Below are 19,112 nucleotides of genomic sequence, written 5' to 3'. Positions count from 1 at the left end.
GTCATGCAAGGGCCTGTTTAGGAGAGCTTAGTTTCTTTGGAGCCGTTTGAGAGAGGTGTTTGGTAAATGTCTTTTGGTAGTCCAGGTGGACTCTATCAGTGATTTCTCAGTGTGCACATTGAGTCTTTCAGAGAAGGACAATAGACCGAGATGTGGCTTTTCCTTACAATGGCTGCATGGAATTATCTGTGTGCCCACTAATTCTTTTCTTTCAAGTAGTTTATACAAATTTTTCTGGTACAAACACTGAACCTAACTGATTCATTGTTTCCTAAATTCTCCCCTTGAACCCTTTTCAGAAATTCATGTCTCTTTTCCTGTCTCTTAGAGCTACAAGATTGAGACTGTTTCAAGTGAGAATTTATGAATCACAGCTAGTAGGCCCTTCATTCTTGAGTTCCGTTCTAGCACTTCATTATTTTTCACATTGTGAGCTTGTTCTTTACCTTCTTGTAAACATGCTTGAGGAGGATTCTGGTATGGGAAGTCTCCACAGTTTTTCCTCAGTGTGTAGATCTAAAAAGAGAAGGGGAGAGTTCTTTATCTGTAGGGCTTTATCTCCTATGAGTCCTTCTTTATTTGCTGATTGTCTTCTGGCCCTGGAGGAGCATTCTAATAGATCTGCTATTCCTTCACTGTTCTGAAAAGGGCTCATTTTTATGCTTTTTTCTGTTTGTTTCTCAAATTTGATTGCTGTATTTTTTACATGTACATTACCTGTTAGAGCTTATGGTCACTTTTTTTTCCCCTCCTCTTTTGGATACCACTTCTGATTTCTGAAATATATCATTTTACTTCAGATAGTTTCCCTGACTTTACTATTTAGCCATGTTGCCATTTTTTCCTAGTTTGTTTAAAGGCTTCTTTTAGGTGAGCGCAAGCAGTTACCTTCTGCCAATGAGCACGAATGCCTTACAAAAGCATGATCAGGAAATAATTATAGCAAACTGTTTTGGCTAAGCATTTGTACAAAAGGGCATATAGGAAAAAATGAGCCAGAATATAAGCACGAGTTTTAAAAACAAAAATAACATATCTATTTTTAACTTTTTATTTTCATATTTTATAATCCTGAATAAATTGCAGTTATTTTGCTTTAACTAGATTTAAAGAATATATGATTTCTTTAAAGGCCTACTGTCTTAAAAATCGTCTATGCTAGATGAAAAACCAGAGAGGCAACCAAGTCTTGCTTCTCTAGTGAGCCTAGCAGTAGAGCAAATGGGTTTGATGGATGGACTGCTTGATGGATAAGGAGTTGGCTGGATGGCAGTGTTCAAAGAGTTGCAGTTAATGGCTCAATATTCAAATGGAGATCAGTAACAGCTGGTGTCCCTCGGGATCCATATTGGGACCAATACTATTTAATATCTTTATTAATGACATAAACAGTGGGATTGAGTGCGCCCTCAACAAGTTTGCAGATGACACCAAGCTGAGTGGTGCGGTTCATATGCTTGAGGGAAGGGATGCCATCCAGAGGGACCTTGACAGGCTTGAGGAGAGGGTCCACATGAACTGCATGAAGTTCAACAAGGCCAAGTGCGAGGTCCTCCCTGCGCCTGTGTTGGATCAGGGCAGTCACCAGCATCAGTACAGGCTGGGATATGAATGGACTGAGAGCAGCCCTGCAGAGAAGGACTTGGGGATGTTGGTAGATGAAAAATCAGACATGAGCTGGCAACGTGCTCTTGCAGCCCAGAAAGCCACTTGTATCCTGGGCTGCCTAAGAAGCAGCATGGCCAGTAGGTTGGGAGGTGATTCTTCTCCTCTATTCTGCTCTTGTGAGACCCCACCTGGATACTGAATCCAGTTCTGGGGTCCCCAGCACAAGACAGACATGGACCTGTTGGAGCAGGTCCAGAGGAGGGCCACGAAAACGATGAGAGGGCTGGAGCATGTCTCCTATGAAGAAAGGCCAAGAGAGTTGGGGTTGTTAAGCCTGGAGAAGAGAAGGCTTCAGGGAGACCTTATAGCAGCCTTTCAGTACCTGAAGGGGGCTTATAAGAAAGATGGAGGGAGACTTTTTACCAGGGCCTGTAGTGATAGGACAAGGGATAACGGCTTTAAACTAAAAGGGAGTAGGTTTAGATTAGATATAAGGAAGAAATTATTTACAGTGATGTTGGTGAGACACTGGAATAGGTTGCCAGAGAAGTTGTGGATGCCCCCTCCCTGGAAGTGTTCAAGGTCAGGTTGGATGGGGCTTTGAGCAACCAGATCTGGTGAAAGATGTCCTTGCCCATGGCAGGGGTGTTGGAACTAGATGATCTTTAAAAGTCCCTTCTGACCCAAACCATTTTATGAGTCTAAGTGGAGAAGGATTCCTGGTTGACTATTAATAAATGCAATGTATGAATTTGCTGAAGATAGAGTGAAGAACATGTGTGCTATCAGTAGGTATTCAGGAAGATGTTTGTACATGTTAGGATATCTGTATTCAGAAAAGTGGGGGGTTTTTGGGCCCTCTTTCATTTGGATTAAACTATGCTGGGGATGTCTGTTTTATGAAGTTAAATTCTGTTTAATACTAAAAGATTGAGTTAAGAAATTTTAAGAAATGTCACATTTCTTAATTTTGTAAGCAAAACCTAATATTAATGTTTTCAAAAGCAAAAAGCAAGTGTTGCATTAAATGTTGCAAAATTGCAAGTAGGTATTTCACACTGGGCCCTCACTTTGTCCTTAGTACAAATGCTGCTGCGTCGGACTTCTGCCATGCACTGACAGGCCTAAATCACCACTTTTCCAAGTGAAAGTACTTTTCAAAACAAAATGTATTTATAGGAAATTAAAAGCTTCTTAAAGTTAATTAAGGAAAAATATTTCAGAAGAATGATTTTTTTTCTTGGCTTCTTCCAGGTACGAAATTTGGGATTTGTGTTTTCCTTTAAACGGCTGTTAAAACCTGGAACAGGTGTATCCGTTGTCCAAAAAGCCTGTCTCTACAGAAGTATGTTCTTAATTTTGCTGTTTCTTTTGGTTCATTTTTTCTTCTTCTAGCTTGAATTATCTGTCCTTAAACTTAATGCTAAATTTGGCTTTCTGCTACCTGGAATAAAGTAATGGGATGCTAGCAACAACCCATATTATCCTGTTGGGTTTTGGCATATTCCGGATATGTGGTACTAAGATACCTGACTGCATGCAGCTGATGCTTCAGAATCAGTTGTGTGCAACTCTTCCGTGTTTCCCAGCCCTGTGTTGTAGCTTTCTTGATGCTTTGAACCACCCCGTCCCCTTTTTTTGCCTGATCATTTCAAAGCTGATGGACTGGTCAGGTATGGTCCCAGCATATCTGTGTGAGTCAGCAGCTCTGCCTCTTGATAATTGTGTATGTCATAGGTTAAGGAGCTATTGTTCCTATTTCTTCTGGGACTGTTTTCAGGTTGCCAAGGTGGCTTCTTGAATCTAGGCTGATTTCACATTCGCTCACATATCCGTGAATTGCGTTTACTAGTATTTTGGGCTTTGAGAGCGCTGACCAGGAATACCCAAACTAACTCTGCTAAGGCACTGCCTGAATGTAAGCAAAATGTTTCTGGCGCTGTAGTGGCCCCAGAAGTAGTTTAGCTGTAGTTGCACATCATCCAGCCAAGCCAGTAGCCAGGATGAGTGACCCACAGTCTTGTAAGTCATCTGTGAGTAACTGGCAGTTAAGCACTGAACTATGAGTATAAAACAGAGAAACAACTGATCGGAGACTCTTGATTTTCTCCTTCTTTTCTCCCTTTCCCCTGTGGTGGTGAAGAGCATTTATGTATTCAAATTCTAGAAGTGTATTGCTTTTTGTTGTATAAGAAGCACATAAGTAATTCAGAATATTTTGCAACAGCAATTAACATTAGCATTACTTAGAAGTGGTAACAGTTGTTCTAAAAGTGGATGTCTAGCTGTGAACTGGTTATAATTTCACTGTTTTAATGGAAATCCTTTCAAGCTGAGAAGACTGATACTTATGCTTGGACAAACCAATTTTTTTCAGTTTGTCTTTTGACAGCTATACAAAGTTGTAGTTAAAACTGGTTTTGACAGGAAAGGATAGAAAAAAAGCATCTTGTGTTTGCAGGGAGAAGAAATGCTTCTCTCTTAGAAACTCAAATGTGACTGAAGAATATCTATGTGTTAGCTTCAGAGCGATAAATTATTATAAACAACTTGAGGAGCATGACCTATATTTAAGATAGTCTAATCCTTTCCACAGTGTGATCCTGTCTACTGTTGCATTTTACTTTGTTAAATGTAAACAATTCTGAATTATGTTTTCTGAGCTAGCAGTTTGCTAAGTTGAATGAATCTTAGGAAGTTAAAGATATTGTTAATATCTTTATGGGTATTAATCTAGTTCAATATCTTGCATTGCTCAGGGTGTGTAGTAGGAGAGGGGTCTTTTGGCTTTGTTTCTGTTTCAGTGACCATTTTATGGAAAAACTCCAATTCTTCCTGTCTTCAGGAAGGAAATAAAAAATTTTCTATGGATGGTCATTCCCATTATCAGGCTCTATTTTTGAGCTAACGTGCTTCTAAACGTGTGTTGTAAACAAAAATACAATGTAAGTTAAGTCAAGAATATCCTTAAAACTGGTTTGGCATTTTGTATCTGGTCTTTTTATGTATGAAAGCAGAAAATACTAGACAGTCCCTTGTCCGTTAACACCTAGGGTTGAAGGAGAAAAGAGCAGCATTTTGTTCAAAGCCATATATTGTCAATAATTGGAGGTTTTCACAGCAAGTAAATAGCCTTGGATGATGGAGTCCTGACTCAGTGTGAAGGAAGGAGTTGTTTCCAATTACCACTTATCAGTCATAGCTATGAAGTTAGTTAATGTACAGTTCTCACTATGTGGCAAACTTCTGATGAATATCCGTCATGCTGGATTGCTTCTGCTAGGAGATGTATGTACAAGTAAAAAGAATAGAGTTATTACTGTGTCATGGGAGAAAATTGTTGCAAAACTCCACTACTTGTGTACTGTGGCTCTTTTGGTGGTTAGATATACAAAGGACAATGGTTTTAAACTGAAAGAGGGCAGATTTAGGTTGGCTGTAACAAAGAAATTTTTTACAGTGAGGGTTGTGAGGCACTGGAACACGTTGCCCAGAGCAGTTGTGGTTGCCCCATCCCTGGAAGTGTTCAAGGCCAGGCTGGATGGGGCTTTGAGCAACCTGGTCTAGTGGAAGGCGTCCCTGCCCATGGCAGGGGTGTTGGAACTAGGTGATCTTTAGGGTCCCTTCCAACCCAAACCATGCCATAATTCTATGAAATTAATGAAGTTACAAAGCTGTGTTAAAATTGAGAACCCAGCTGGATTTTTGTGGAAGCATTTGTAATACTTCTGATATATTATTTTTCTGAGTTTACACAGTGGATGGAGGAAGTCTATACTTTTTCCAAATCTGCTGTTTTAAGTGGCAAAACTGCTACTAGCTCTTTCTCCCTGGGCTGGATTTTTTTGTTTAATGGAAAAGAAAAGCATTTGATTCAGCAGGCATATGATGATAAATATGGTAAGTATTTGGTTAAGCATCTGCTATGCTTCCATAAAGGTAGGCAAGTATATTAAATTTTTTGCCTTAGAAAGAAAAACTCAATAAGAGCTACTGTATTTGCATATCGTATGTATTTCCTTTGCAACGTCATCTGCAGGTGTCTGCAGTATTTAGTGCTAGTAAAAGTAGGTATATAGTGACCACTGCAAAGAAAAACCTGTTGTCTTTTAAGCATTTTGGATCTTACATTATATTTTATTGGGCCTTTTTGTTTTTTCTTAAATGGGGATGCCTTTTCTGGTGTAATATATACTTAAAATCCGATGAAAATTAAAAGTGGCATTTTCTTGTGCCAAAATAATGTATTTTTATACTGCTTTTTATACTGCAGAATATATTTCTAAAAACTTTTTTTTTTTTGGCAGTTGTACTCGCTAAATGATTATAAGCCACCTATTTCTAAAGCTAAAATGACACAGATCACCAAGGCAGCAATCAAGGCTATAAAGGTAAGAAATTGGCTAACTTCTTTTTACTTCCTTTCCATTTCTCATCTGTGTCAAAATAACTGAATAGCCTAAAGAATTTGCTGCACAACTTTCCACCTCCCTTGTTCTGTGTAGAATTTCCAAGTTATGACCAAATGTGATAGTGATGGGATTTTCAGGAGTGCAACAGAAAGCTTAATTTGTTGTGTGACTTTCATTTGCTGGTTGTCGTACGTGACAAAGAATTATACCAACTTGACTCTTCAATCAGATCTGAAAGACAGGGTTTTTTCCTTCAGTTTAAAAAGGAAACACTGACATTGCCTGAGAACAGATGAAGAAATACAAAACTACCATCCCCTCCGCCCAATATGAGATATGTGTGCCTTTGGATCAATACAATTGTTTAAGTTTTATTTCATTTTTATAAATTCCTAGCATACCTTTTAATGGGGGGTGTTCATAGATTTTTAATTTTTATGCTTGCCAAACAGCAATGGAGCAGCAGAAAACAGCACTGAAAAATGATGAAGGAAAGAAGTATGCCATTAGCGTTAAGCATTAAAACAAATGGAAACTCAGTGAAAGCTGGAGAGGTGAAAAAGAGGATAGGATAAAAGCTAAAAAGCCATGAACTTATGCTCTTCTCTCTACATTCTTCTGCTGAGAATGCAGATATGTTTTTTAAGGAACAATTATATTCTCTTAGCTCTTGCTAAATAAGTGCATGTTATTTAAAAAAATCCACTGTAAAAAAAGGTCAGAAGGCAAGAAAAAGTGAGATTAGCTTTTTTAATGCTGTTAAATGTTCTAAGGAAGACAGCATACTCAGCTGTAGGTATTGGATTGCTGGTTAATCAACCAAAGTCTCTAATTCAAGCAATATTGCATGACTTGAACAAGTATATGTATCTTCAGATTTTCTCCTCTATTGAAATATTATTTTATTTTCCAGTTCTACAAGCACGTTGTACAGAGTGTTGAGAAATTCATTCAAAAGGTAAGTCAGTCACAGGTATTTTCTGTTAGCACTGAGAAAAATTTCCTCATTTTGGATTACAGGGTATTGAAGACCCCATCGGGTTTTAGGTACACATATGGATTAATATTTTTATCACGTTAGTTTATTTCAGTTTTTAGTCACATTCAGTTTCTGCTAGTAATCAGTAGCTGATCATAACCCATGATGCAGAAAGGCAAATACTTTGTCCCTATTTTGTAGTTATTATATACTTTGATCTGAATGACTGTGGATACTGTCTTACGACTACTTCTCTGTGTGTATTCATTTAATGTTAAAAGAGTCTGTCAGTGTAGCCTATGTGAACAGCTAACAGCAATAGAATTGACAGTGGTTTGGCAAGTGACAGTTGCTTTTGCTTTTCTGCCAGGTTTTCCCATAGATTTTAAAGCTGAAGGGAAGATGACCATTCAGCCTCATCTTCTGTGTAGCAGGAGATGTAGCATTTCGGTTGGTGGTTCCTGCTAGTAATTTAAAACAAAAAATATTTGTATGGCTAGACTGGAATTGCTTTTTGGGAAGATGCAGTACTAATTTAAAGATTCTGAATAACAAAGAATTTTATTGCATTTTGTTTTCTTGCAACAGTTAATTATTCTTGGGTAAAACTGCATTTTATCTCCAGTTGGATTCCAATTTGTGAGTCTTTCCTCCTTGTCTGCATTGTACTTGATAGTTCAGTTGATCATTTTGGTACTGAATTTCTTCTCCTTTTGTAAATAGGAGTAAATTAGGATCAAATTGCCTTTTTATTTTGACAAACAAGCTAGAGAAGTTAGTCTGTTAATGTTGCAACGTTGGATGCAATTTTTTCTTCTGTTGTCCATTTTACGAAGCAGTCTAGAATGCTCTGTGTCAGTAACCTGTGTTCCTCATTAACTTTTATTCCTTGGTGCCCAGTGTATGCTGCAGTGCCTTTTGGCAGTGGATGGACAGTGTAAATGGGGTTCAGCTCCAGCCTGGTGTTTTTGACTGTCTTAGAACAGTTTGTGAATGAATTACTTAGGTACTAGAACATCAGTCCTATGTGGAAAAGGTGTCATATGTATGTTTCATGGCACTAGTAAAGACTAGTAGTATACTTTACCATCACTGTTAGTGTTTTGTCAAGTAGTGGTCTTTTGGGGGTATCGCCTCTGACTTCTTTCCACCCCTAAGAAAAGGGATCAATATCCTCTGATCCCTGTTTAATACTACAAGTGGACGTAAGAGGATGAGAGCAGGTGTACATCTTACCATCTCTGATCAGTAGCACCTTGCAGTTTCATGTCCTGAAATTAATCCTGAATTGCCTGAATTCCAAATACTGCTTTTTAGTTGCAGTGACTGTGATTGGCAATTCTGTATGCAGAGGCATGAGAGAAGATTTATCCTCTGAATGAAAGAGTGGTAATTTGTCAGGAATTGAACTGGATGTTCGTGACCCTTCCAAAAGCTACTAAGAGTATAGGTTAATCTTAATTAACTTAATTAACAATCTTAACTGCACTGTTCATTGCTGATTAGAGAAAGCAGATGTAGGTTGTTATTGATAGCCTTGTTAGTGATCACTCTGGATTAGATGTTTCCCTTTGGTGGGCTTGGTGGTTCCCTCCCCACCCCCCCAGTATTTAATGAACAATTTGGTAAAACTTGAAATTATTAATAACATCAAATAGTAAGTTCTTATTGTAGTAGAATCAGAGATAAGCAGATGAAAGCTCTTTTCTAGCCATTTGATATTTATGGACCTAAGTTGTATGTTTGAAAGATAATTGGATTATTTTTCTGGAAGCAATGTCAGTGCCATCTCAATTAGTTTACTGTTGATTCTTTCCTACCTCAATATTTTCTTTCTTCAAAATTAATCTCATGAGGTTACTGAAACTTCAGGTGAAATAATTGTCCATTACAGTCTTTGTTTTGTGACACTTAACTCACTGGTCTATTGTCATTTTGGTTGACCGTTTCATTCTCTGGCAAAACGTCACTTCAGGGCTCAAATGACCACATTCCATATATGTAAGGATATTCCACTGTGACAGAAAGACTTGAATAATTTCTTTGAGTAATCAAATTATCTTATTGCTTAGACTCACTAGGAAAATAAGTGAACATTTGTTGTGTAAAAACTTGTCTCATCTCAGATTGGGGATACGCAGGCTCATTGCTTCAGCTGTCGTTCTTTTTTATTTGTATTTTATTGTCTTTTCCTTTTTAATAATCTGTATTATTATATTAATGATAGTATTTTCTTGCTTTCTGTCTGTGCCATGTTTTTAAATACTCCACCTAGCATATTTGCTGAGTTTTCTCATTAAATATCTGTGGTTTTTATTAATTTCAATATTGTGAAAAGTCATATACCTGTCTGTTCTGTATGCAGAATATTCTTATTTTGGGTAAAAATTTAGCTAAAATTTGAGTAGCTACAATACATTGAAGTGATTCTCTGAAGACAGTGTATTATATGCAATTAGATTTTAATTTCATAATTTTAATAATGAACATTTATTCTTAAAAGGATGCCACACACATTATTAAAAATAAAGAATGCCATACTTAAAAACACTGGACCATGTTTAGACCCTAAATAAATGCTTTATTGAGGTTGCAAATGTTAGCAAATCAGCACTTTTCAAAACAGGAAGTTTATATCTAGGCTATGATAAAATTAGTAGTCTGAAAAGTTTGTTTGGCACTGTATTAGAGAGGATGAATTTAGTGTGTTACATAGTATGTTTATAGACTACCTGGACCAGAGAGGGAATGGGTGTACTTTGCCATGTTTTCCATAGTAACTTCTGTGATAAGTGTGTACAACCCATATTCATGAAGTGAATCCATGTCGTAGTATATTCTGGTGATGACTTCGTTATATTTTTGTACGACTTTTTATTCTGCCTTAAAACTGGTTGCACTAGTCTGGTGCAATTACTTTGCAATTAAAAGGCAAAAAATTTAGCTTTAATTGTTAACTAAGTAAAATTAACCTGAGTAATTAGTATGGTAGTTAGCAGACATGCTTTATAAATACAGTGCTGTTAGTAAATTATGCGAGTTTTCCACAGTTTTAAAATAAGTATCGCTGGTATATTCTCAACCAAACAGATGTCCACATAAATATGTTCTTGTTCTGGCGGGAGCAGGATATACCACACACTACTTAGAAAAATGTAAAATAAAGTAAACATGTTAATTTTAATGTTGGCTTTGATAATAAAGAAGGACAAAAATATTTTGAATTATATTTACAGCTAGTCCCAATGTACTATGAAGAATTTAGTCATGCTCTATGCTGTTCTATTAAAGTATGTGTGTGCATTTAAAAGATATGTGGTTCATGTGCTAATTTTTAATAGCTATATTCGAAGAAGTTTTTTTAGTGGTAGTAAATTGATTTTAGACCATTCACATATTTGCAGAATACACATAGATGTGATAATTTGAACATTAACAGTTAGCTGGTTTTGAGAGAGTTTAATTTTTCAGGACAATTTGTTAAATAGAGAACATTTTGGTGATGCTTTGACCCATTTAAAAATTAGAGAGGACAGGTCATATTTACTCTGCCATTAATGGTTTTTGGTATTTTTCACATATGCACATTTTAAATTATTATTCTTTGTAGTGCAAACCAGAATACAAGGTACCTGGTCTGTATGTCATTGACTCCATTGTAAGACAGTCCCGGCATCAGTTTGGGCAAGAAAAGGATGTATTTGCTCCAAGATTCAGCAATAACATCATCAGCACTTTCCAGAACTTGTACCGTTGTCCTGGGGATGACAAGGTAAACCACTTTTTATAGTTTTTTTTCTAATTAAAACAATCTTTACTATGTTATCTATAAAGAATAAAGATTTTGATCTCACTTTTTGCTTGCTAGAGTGTATCTAATTGTAGACTTACACATTTATATGTATTTCTTTTAATTTTGCTTGTCTGAGTGTAGGGCTAGGAGAAGACATATCCAATTAGATTAATTAGAATTTCGAAAAGGTTTTCAGGAAGAGTGGATGGACTTGAGTTAATGTATTTTGATGGGGAAAAAAAACTAAGCAGGCATTTGGTAGGACATAGAGTTGTAGTCAGTCTTTTATTGTCGTCTTCCCCTCTTTAGTGAGAAAATGAATGAGCAGGTTTTGTATAGTGTCAAGGAATAAATAATCTTTCTTTGTAGCAGTAACTTTAGTGCAAACTAGTGTGTTTTGGACTGAAGGAGCAATAGAAAAACAGCAAAGTGTCTTAAAAGTTATTTTTCCTTTGATACCAAATCAACCAACAGCTGAGTAAGGCCTAACTTGAACAGTTTGACCCAATAGTTCAGCTCTTCCCTTGGACCATAGTAGTCAAGATCGCTACCAAATGATCTTTATAATAGGTTGGCTGGAAATAGCAGAGGGTGCAGGCAGTTTAATTTCCTTCATACTTGTCACGGATCTTACAATAGCTAGAGTTTCTTATTATTGAATTGAAAAATTACAAAACAATGTGAAATGCTAAGGGCTTTATGTCCACATAAATTTGTGTAATAGAGTCATTAAGTCAAGTAGTAAGTGAGGCAGGGCACTGCAGGAAGAGAAAGACAGGTTATTCTTTGAATAGTCGATTGCCATCCTAAAGCTGTATCTTTCAACCAAAGATCTGAAAACCCAAGGCATCCATTGAAGGTGATTAAGGCAAGTTCAGCCATTGCGTGTCTCCTGTAGTTGTCTTGGGATTCTTGCCTTTTTAGAGGAGTTAGGACCTCTGCAGGAAAATATGTTGGAATCTGCAAATTTTAAGTGGTTGAAAAACTCTGCTATGGATGTCTGTCGTCTTTTCTGCAACTGAGTTCTGAGGTGCTGCTGAACAAGTTATTTAAGTTAAATGACATTTTTCCAGTCTGGTTTTAGGTTATCTGCATGATCAACTTGTGCTGCTTCACAGTGTTTTACATATATATAGTTAATATATAGTAATATATATATTATATTACTATATAGTATATAGTTATATATATACTACTATATATACGATATATATAGTAATATGTATACTATATATATACTATTACTATAAATATATAGTATATATACTATATATATAATATATAGTAATATATAGATAGTTAACTTATATTTTTCTTCATTAAGCTGTATTCCATAAGCAGTATTATTTTGTTCCGTATAATCATTTAGCTTACTACTGTGGGAAATATATTAACATGGAAATAGTCTGACTTGTTGAAGAAGGGGAGCTGGCACAAGGATGGGCACAAGTACTCAGTTTGTGTCTGGCTTTAAAAAAATACAGTAAATTTATTGTAGGGTAAGAAATAGTGCCACTTATTCTGTGATATTTCAGTGCATGGCAACTAATGTGTCACATTAGAGGTGTTTGTTGTCGTGGTTTAACCCCAGCCGGCAACTAAGCACCACACAGCCGCTCGCTCACTCCCCCCCGCTGGGATGGGGGAGAGAATCAGAAGAGTAAAAGTGACAAAACTCGTGGGTTGAGATTAAGACAGTTTAATAGGGAAAGCAAAACAAGGCATTCATTCACTACTTCCCATGGGCAGGCAGGTGTTCAGCCACCTCCAGGAAAGCAGGGCTCCATCACGCGTAATGGTTACTTGGGAAGACAAACGCCATCACTCCGAACGTCCCCCCCTACCTTCTTCTTCCCTCAGGTTTCTATGCTGAGCATGACGCCATATGGTATGGAATAGCCCTTTGGTCAGCTGGGGTCAGCTGTCCCAGCCGTGTCCCCCCTCAGCTTCTTGTGTACCCCCAGCCTACTTGCTGGTGGGGTGGTGTGAGAAGCAGAAAAGGCCTTGGCTCTGTGTAAGGACTGCTCAGCAGCAACGAAAACATCCCTGTGTTATCAACACTGTTTCCAGCACAAATCCAAAACATAACCCCATGCTAGCTACTATGAAGAAAATTAACTCTACCCCAGCCAAAACCAGCACAGATATGAAGACGGATAGTAAAACATAGTCTGTTTATAGTCTGTAAAGCTCCCATCAGGTTCATTTCTAGGATATTTTTCACCTCAGCTATGGAAAATGTGTTTTGCAGTCTGAAGTCTTGCTGCTATGTTGCATATGGATTCAGTATTATAGGAAAGTCTTTGTGCTATGAAAGTAGTTACCATGTATTTGACCCAGCAAAAAATTATACTGTCAAAGATACCAAGGATGTACCTGTTTTCTAGCATTTTGATGTTTAATCTGATTAAAAGGCATAACAGAGAAACACAACAGGTTTGTTTGTTTGTTTTAAAAATCAAGCAGAAGTATAGTAGCAGTTCATTTAAAGTAGCAAAAAACACCCCACTGATTCCTTTGTCTGGCTCAGCTGTGGAAAATGCAAGGGGGAGATAGATACCGAGGTGCAGAAATAGTTTTATATTTCTGTTCTGAATAGAAGAGGGAAATCAGAGCCTCTGATGGACTTGTCAGGGACTGCCTTACAAAACAAACTTCCAAAGAAGAAAGGCTCATATACTGTAATGCTGAATGGAAGCCTTCAGAGATTTCTTTAAAGGAACACTAAATTACATCTTCCAAACAGTGAAAATTCAGCACTTTTCTGTATTAAATTTAAGTATCCTCTTGGAATTCTGAGCAAACTTAATTTTTTTTTTTTCTTTGGTTTAAACACTGTTTGGTTAAGTACTCTATATTCATGTTTTATAGAATTTAAATAAGTTAACCGTCTTCGTGACAGCAAACACAAGATCCTGTGAAGAACTTTCTGTTCTTTATGATACAACTAACCTCCCCCACCCCACCCCCCCACCCCTGCCCCAAATAAGCAAGGTGTCTTGTTCCATCCCATACATTACTATCCGACTTTTCAAGATCAAGCAAAATCTTGCCTCTGGGTAGAAGTGAAGCTTAGAAAAGAAAAGATTTGGGAGCAGATTAAAACAGTGGAATATAAATGTATTTGCAAGCTGAACAATGAGTTACATCTGATGGAATTGTATGAAGTCTTAATTTTGATTTATTTTTTTTTTCCTTCTCTGTGATGCACATTTATAATCCTACTATGCAATTTCAGTAGGCAGGGAATTGTGTTTCAAGAGAGCTTGAAAAATATTGAGCTACTTTCCTAATAAAAGTATTTAGCAGTCTTATTAGTATATGCCCATTTTTCAGTGGACATAAGTAATTTTGGTTCATAGGTAAATCAGAATTGCATTCATATATGTTGACTATAGAAGTTTAGGAGAGTAACAATGCCTGCTTTAATTATTAGTAATGCTTTAAAATGTTGCCTTAAAATAATTTTCCTTCCATACAGTCTTCCAAGTGCAAAGGTATAAAGGTGTCAGATACAGTCGTTTAGTTTTGTTTTGTTTTACTGTATTGCATTTTCTGTGGAGAGAAGACTGTCACTATGTGCGTAGTATGTCTTTACTGTTGCCTAGGCATCTTATATAGGTCAGCCTCAGGTTCATAGGTTAGACATCTTTGGCGTGACCCAGTATACCTGTTCTTATGGTTCTTACTGTTTGTAAACATAAAGGTGCTTCCATCTAGACAGATTGATGTTGCTTGTTAAGAATTCCATAATTGAAAATAACAAGAAAGATAAGAATGACTCACATCTTCCGTTATCCTTTCTTCATTTTAGAGTAAAATTGTTAGAGTGCTAAATTTATGGCAGAAGAATAATGTGTTCAAGAGTGAAATTATTCAGCCTCTCTTGGATATGGCAGCAGGAATTCCTCCTCCAGTTGTGACCCCTGTCTTGCCCAGCACTACAGCTGCTATGAGCAACAATACACCAGGTAAACAGAGATAGGTTAAAATCATACTTTGAATCAAAACACTTGTGTCAGCTTTGGTATGTTGGCTGTTAACATGCTGAAAAATCTCACTGGTTTCCTTTAGAGAAATCAAATGAATGCTAGAAAGAAATATATTATAGCCGATGTCCAGATCAGGAAAATAGCAAAACTAAGAGGCAGCCTCTTGTGTTTACTTTCCAACTGTGTATTATAAATATATGTAGATTGAGTAACAGTGCAATAAGACCTAGTTTTGCACTCAAAAGTCAAAACAGTAGATCCCTGACAGAGTTAAAAACCCAACGCAGCACTTAATGCAGTCTTTGTTAATTAGTGGTGACACAATTGAGAGAAATGATACATCAGTATCTTTTTGCTGTCCATAGGATTGAGCTTGCTGGATCAGGTCAGACAATGGTCCTTTACTTTTGCTGGCCAACAGGCAATGATTTTGAGGGGAAAAAACCATCTTGACAATAAAAGCTGTAGCCGGTGACATACTTCCCTCTCCCTCAAATCTGAAGTATGTGGGCCAGAAATCATAGTGGAGAATCGTGTGGGCAAACAACTACTCATGGACTGTCCCCCAAGTTAACAAACACTAATGTTATTATACATGCAGACTTGATAATTTTGTGCTCTAAAGCATCTTCCTTACTTATGTAGGTAGATGGTGGGGAACTGGCTTTTCAGTTTGTTTCATTTTGTGGAGATTTTTTCATTCAAGATTGGGTTGTATGGGAAACTTTACATATAGGAATTGTTTTTTGGCACATGTGGACCTGCTTTTGTCACCCACCTTTTGCTGATCCCATGCTGAAAAGCAGTGAGGTGGACAAATCCACCTTATTTTTCATTGATGTCTGTAAACATGTAAAAGTTCCAGCTCTTGGATTGGATTTACTGCATCTTCTAGCTCAATGTTTTTTATTTTCATTAGTTTGATTACTTTAAATTGTTGAAATCATAGCTTTAATGCTTTTTTTGAATTCTGATGCAAATTGTCTTTTAAAACAGTAATCTAGTCATTCACATTTAGTGTTCATCAGCATATCTCTGCTTCTGAGCTAAAAGTAGGAGTATTTTCAGGGTTGGAGGATTCTTTTGGATTATGGCATGAAACTCATTATCAGATTGCTGATTTAGTCTCAATGTTCCTCTTGAAAAAAAATGATAAAATGGGCAATCCTCATAAATCCAGCTGCTGCAGGTTGAAATTTTTAGTAGAATCCTTAAGGCTCCTCCTGGGGATAGAGTGCACGTGCAGTAAGTTCTGGACTAGCAGACACTTCTGAGTAGATTGCTAACAATTATCATTTAGTATATACTGTTTCCACTAAATGGTTTGGATTACTGTGTGAAACTTATTTGTTTTGCATTTGTCAGTGTTTTTGTTAGTAGTTCCCATAGGTCAATAGTGGAAAGAGCTGTGAACTACACTTAACACAAAGTAATCCTGCTACTTGAGGAATGTTGATGTGAGTCTGTGTTACTTCTGTGCGCTCTGTGTGTGTCAGAAAAGTAGTTTAAATTGATGTTAATACAGTGCTTTCTCAGTATTTAATAACTGGTTTTGATGTCCTATGAAGATTATAGTATCTTCATAATTTGATTTCTTACAATCCAGAAATCTTTGCTGTAGAAAATAAACAGGAATGTTCATGTCTGGTTTATAATTTCTTTTTACAGCAGAATTTTGGTTTTGGGTTTTTTTTTTCCTTCTCTAACAGTATTTCTAAGTCTGTATGTTAAAATATTTTGGCATATTGGATTTTTTTTTTTTAGGAACACCTGTGACTCCAGTTACTCCAGCCAATGTGGTGCAGAGTTTACCTGATCCTTGGGTATCTCAGATCGCTAATACGGATACCCTTGCTGCTGTTGCACAGATTTTACAGAGTCCTCAAGGCCAACAGGTAAATATTTTGTAAACAGTTACATTGTACACTTTTTGATGCTTTGTGTCTTTAAGGTACACTTAAGGAATACTGCTTTCATGAGTATCTCTTAGTTTTGTGTCTGGTATCCATGTTAACTATCCCATGAGGCTGTTCATCACAAGTAAGTTCCAGGTAAACTAAAACTTCCTGTTACCTTTTGTAACCAACCCTGTTTGTTCCTTAAAGGTATCACAGAATGTGACTTCAGATAACATGGTCTGTAATACATACTTTTCTATATAGTATTGCAGATGACTAAATCAAGAGCAGCATTAAGATTTCACGGATATAGGTATAAAATAGAATGCCAGTTTAAGCATGTTTCTCTGCTGGATGCCCCAAGAAGCTAAACATTGTACAGAATTATGTAATAGGAATGTACTCATTCTGGAAGTGCATTGTGTGTTGATTCTTTTCTTTATCTTTCCATCAGCTAAATATAATTTTTATTTTGCAGCATTCAAAAATAAGGTCTTAGAATTGACTGTGTTCCTCAGTTTCTAAATGCTCAACTCCAAAAAAAGTGGCTTGATGTGCAGCATGCATAGAACTGCTTGTCCTCTTAACCTGCAGCCATATAAGTTGAGTGCACACGATCAGCTTTCTGTAAAAATGTAGATCATGGTTTTTCAGTTTATGCTAGAACTCTGGCACCAGCATAAGTTTGGCATTATGATTTTTATTTGGACTGAGGAGTAGGATGCTTTACCTGCTGCGGTACTAAACAAAAATCCCATGCATATGAATGAGAAGCAGTCACCAGTGAGCTGTTACAAAGCACTGATGCTGACAATAACAACTTTACTTAGTGAGATTGTTTTACAGTGTTCAGCTAAGCAGAGTTGTTTGTAATTGTTCATAAGTCAAGTGAAGGGAGTATTTTTCATCTGATTACACTGAAAGAAATTGATGGGTCATTGAAAAGCAGAGCAAAATGAGTTTGTGGGATACTTTTGAAATGTGGAGGAAAGATAGTGGAATAGCTCTTAAACAAGGAAGGGATGTGAAGTGAGAACGGGAAATACATGGAAAGTCAGTAAGGTAATTTTAAAGATTATTACCTAGAGAGTATTCTTTAAAAAAAAAAAAAAAAAGAAGCAAAAGAAAAAGATTATGAAGGTGAGAAGGGAATTAGAGTTTCAAAGACAACAGATGACTAAATAATACCATTTGGTTACTTAGCTCAAAACAGTAAAATGAGGAAGAGAATGGATTTTGGGAGAGGGAAAAGATGGCCCTAAGCAGAAATGTGGAGACAGACTGGGTATGCAATAAACATGTATGTGCAGATCTCTAGGACTGGTAGATGAACTACAACATTTGCTTCCATCCTCTCCATCTCTTTTCTTCCTGTTCTCCAAGCCACTCCACCCCCCGCCCCAAGCTCCGAAGTCCTTGATTTCATCTTAACATTGTGTTTTATGGGTGAGAATGCATGCAGGTGAATTGAGAGCCTAGACATAGGAGAGGGAAGACTAAGAAAGATGTGACCAACAAGAATGTGAAAACAGCTAGAATGGTGACCACCCAGGATTTTCCCACTCTAGGGCTTCCATATCTGCTTCTTCAGTTTGATTCCTTCCTACTCAGAGCAATGCACAAGGTGGACCAGCCATATTTGCTCATCTTTTGTGGATCGGCCAAGAAGGGAGGGGGGAGCTCTTCAGCTTTGCCTGTTGCAGTAATCAGTTAAAGCTCTTTGTGAGGTAGACCAATAACTGAAGCATTTTCAGAGGCTCAGCTGTATAACGAGTCTGTTTAACTGTTTTTAAAGAATAGGAAGAGTTGTTTCACATTATCATCAGGTAACTCTAAAACAATCTTGAAAAAGGATCATACATTTTTGATGCATTGTGGAAAAGAACATCAACCTAATCAGCTTATGCAGAGTTTGTAGTGAGCCCTAGTAAGAAGGGAAGGATTGAACCCTGTAAGAGTTCAGTGATGAAGCCCATGAGGAGGTGGAATATGAACATGATCAGGGACTTACGTCACCATAGTTTGAACTACCTGGATTTGCTCAACCTTTTTTCCAGAAATACCCAAAGGTAAGGCTTCAGGGGTTTACCTTGTGGAAGGTGAAAGGACTGCTTCCACTAACCCCATGGTACTTTAGAAGGGCTGCTTTCCATAGGGTTAGCATTTTTTCCTTTTGTGTTAAGGTAAATCTGTACAATTTTATGGGAGCATCTCTATTCAACAGATGAATAGATCTGCAGATGAAAAAGCCTTTTTTTCCCCATTGGGACAGCTCCTTTTAAAAAATTATATATAAATAGGAAGTTGCAATAAGGAAATCAAGATACACAAGGCGATTGGATTGTACCTTTGTTCTAAAAAAAAAAACTATGGAAGATATTCTATTTTTGTTTATTTTCCTCCTCTAGGTTTGAAGGAAGAGACTCTTAG

General features: G+C 37.0%; 1 protein-coding gene across 5 annotated transcripts in view; it reads left to right on the top strand.

Annotated features, from left to right (window-relative positions):
• Nucleotides 1-19,112, top strand: part of SCAF8 (SR-related CTD associated factor 8) — a 171,644-nt gene that overhangs the window by 18,301 nt on the left and 134,231 nt on the right. For 4 of the 5 annotated variants that reach the window (XR_012041526.1, XM_072856062.1, XM_072856061.1 and 1 more), the window contains exons 2-6: nt 5,916-5,999; nt 6,934-6,978; nt 10,610-10,771; nt 14,607-14,763; nt 16,549-16,679. Coding sequence is in view for 4 of the 5 variants with exons in the window: in XM_072856062.1 (XP_072712163.1) it covers nt 5,916-5,999; nt 6,934-6,978; nt 10,610-10,771; nt 14,607-14,763; nt 16,549-16,679 (579 nt within the window). In the remaining variant the exon portion in view is untranslated. Of the gene's footprint in view, nt 1-2,862; nt 2,954-5,915; nt 6,000-6,933; nt 6,979-10,609; nt 10,772-14,606; nt 14,764-16,548; nt 16,680-19,112 lie in introns of all 5 variants that reach the window. The other variant, XM_072856064.1, reaches the window with a different exon arrangement.

The sequence above is a fragment of the Ciconia boyciana genome, chromosome 3 (assembly GCF_034638445.1).
Source record: "Ciconia boyciana chromosome 3, ASM3463844v1, whole genome shotgun sequence".
NCBI lineage: Eukaryota > Metazoa > Chordata > Aves > Ciconiiformes > Ciconiidae > Ciconia > Ciconia boyciana.
This window is presented reverse-complemented; position numbering and strand designations above follow the sequence as displayed.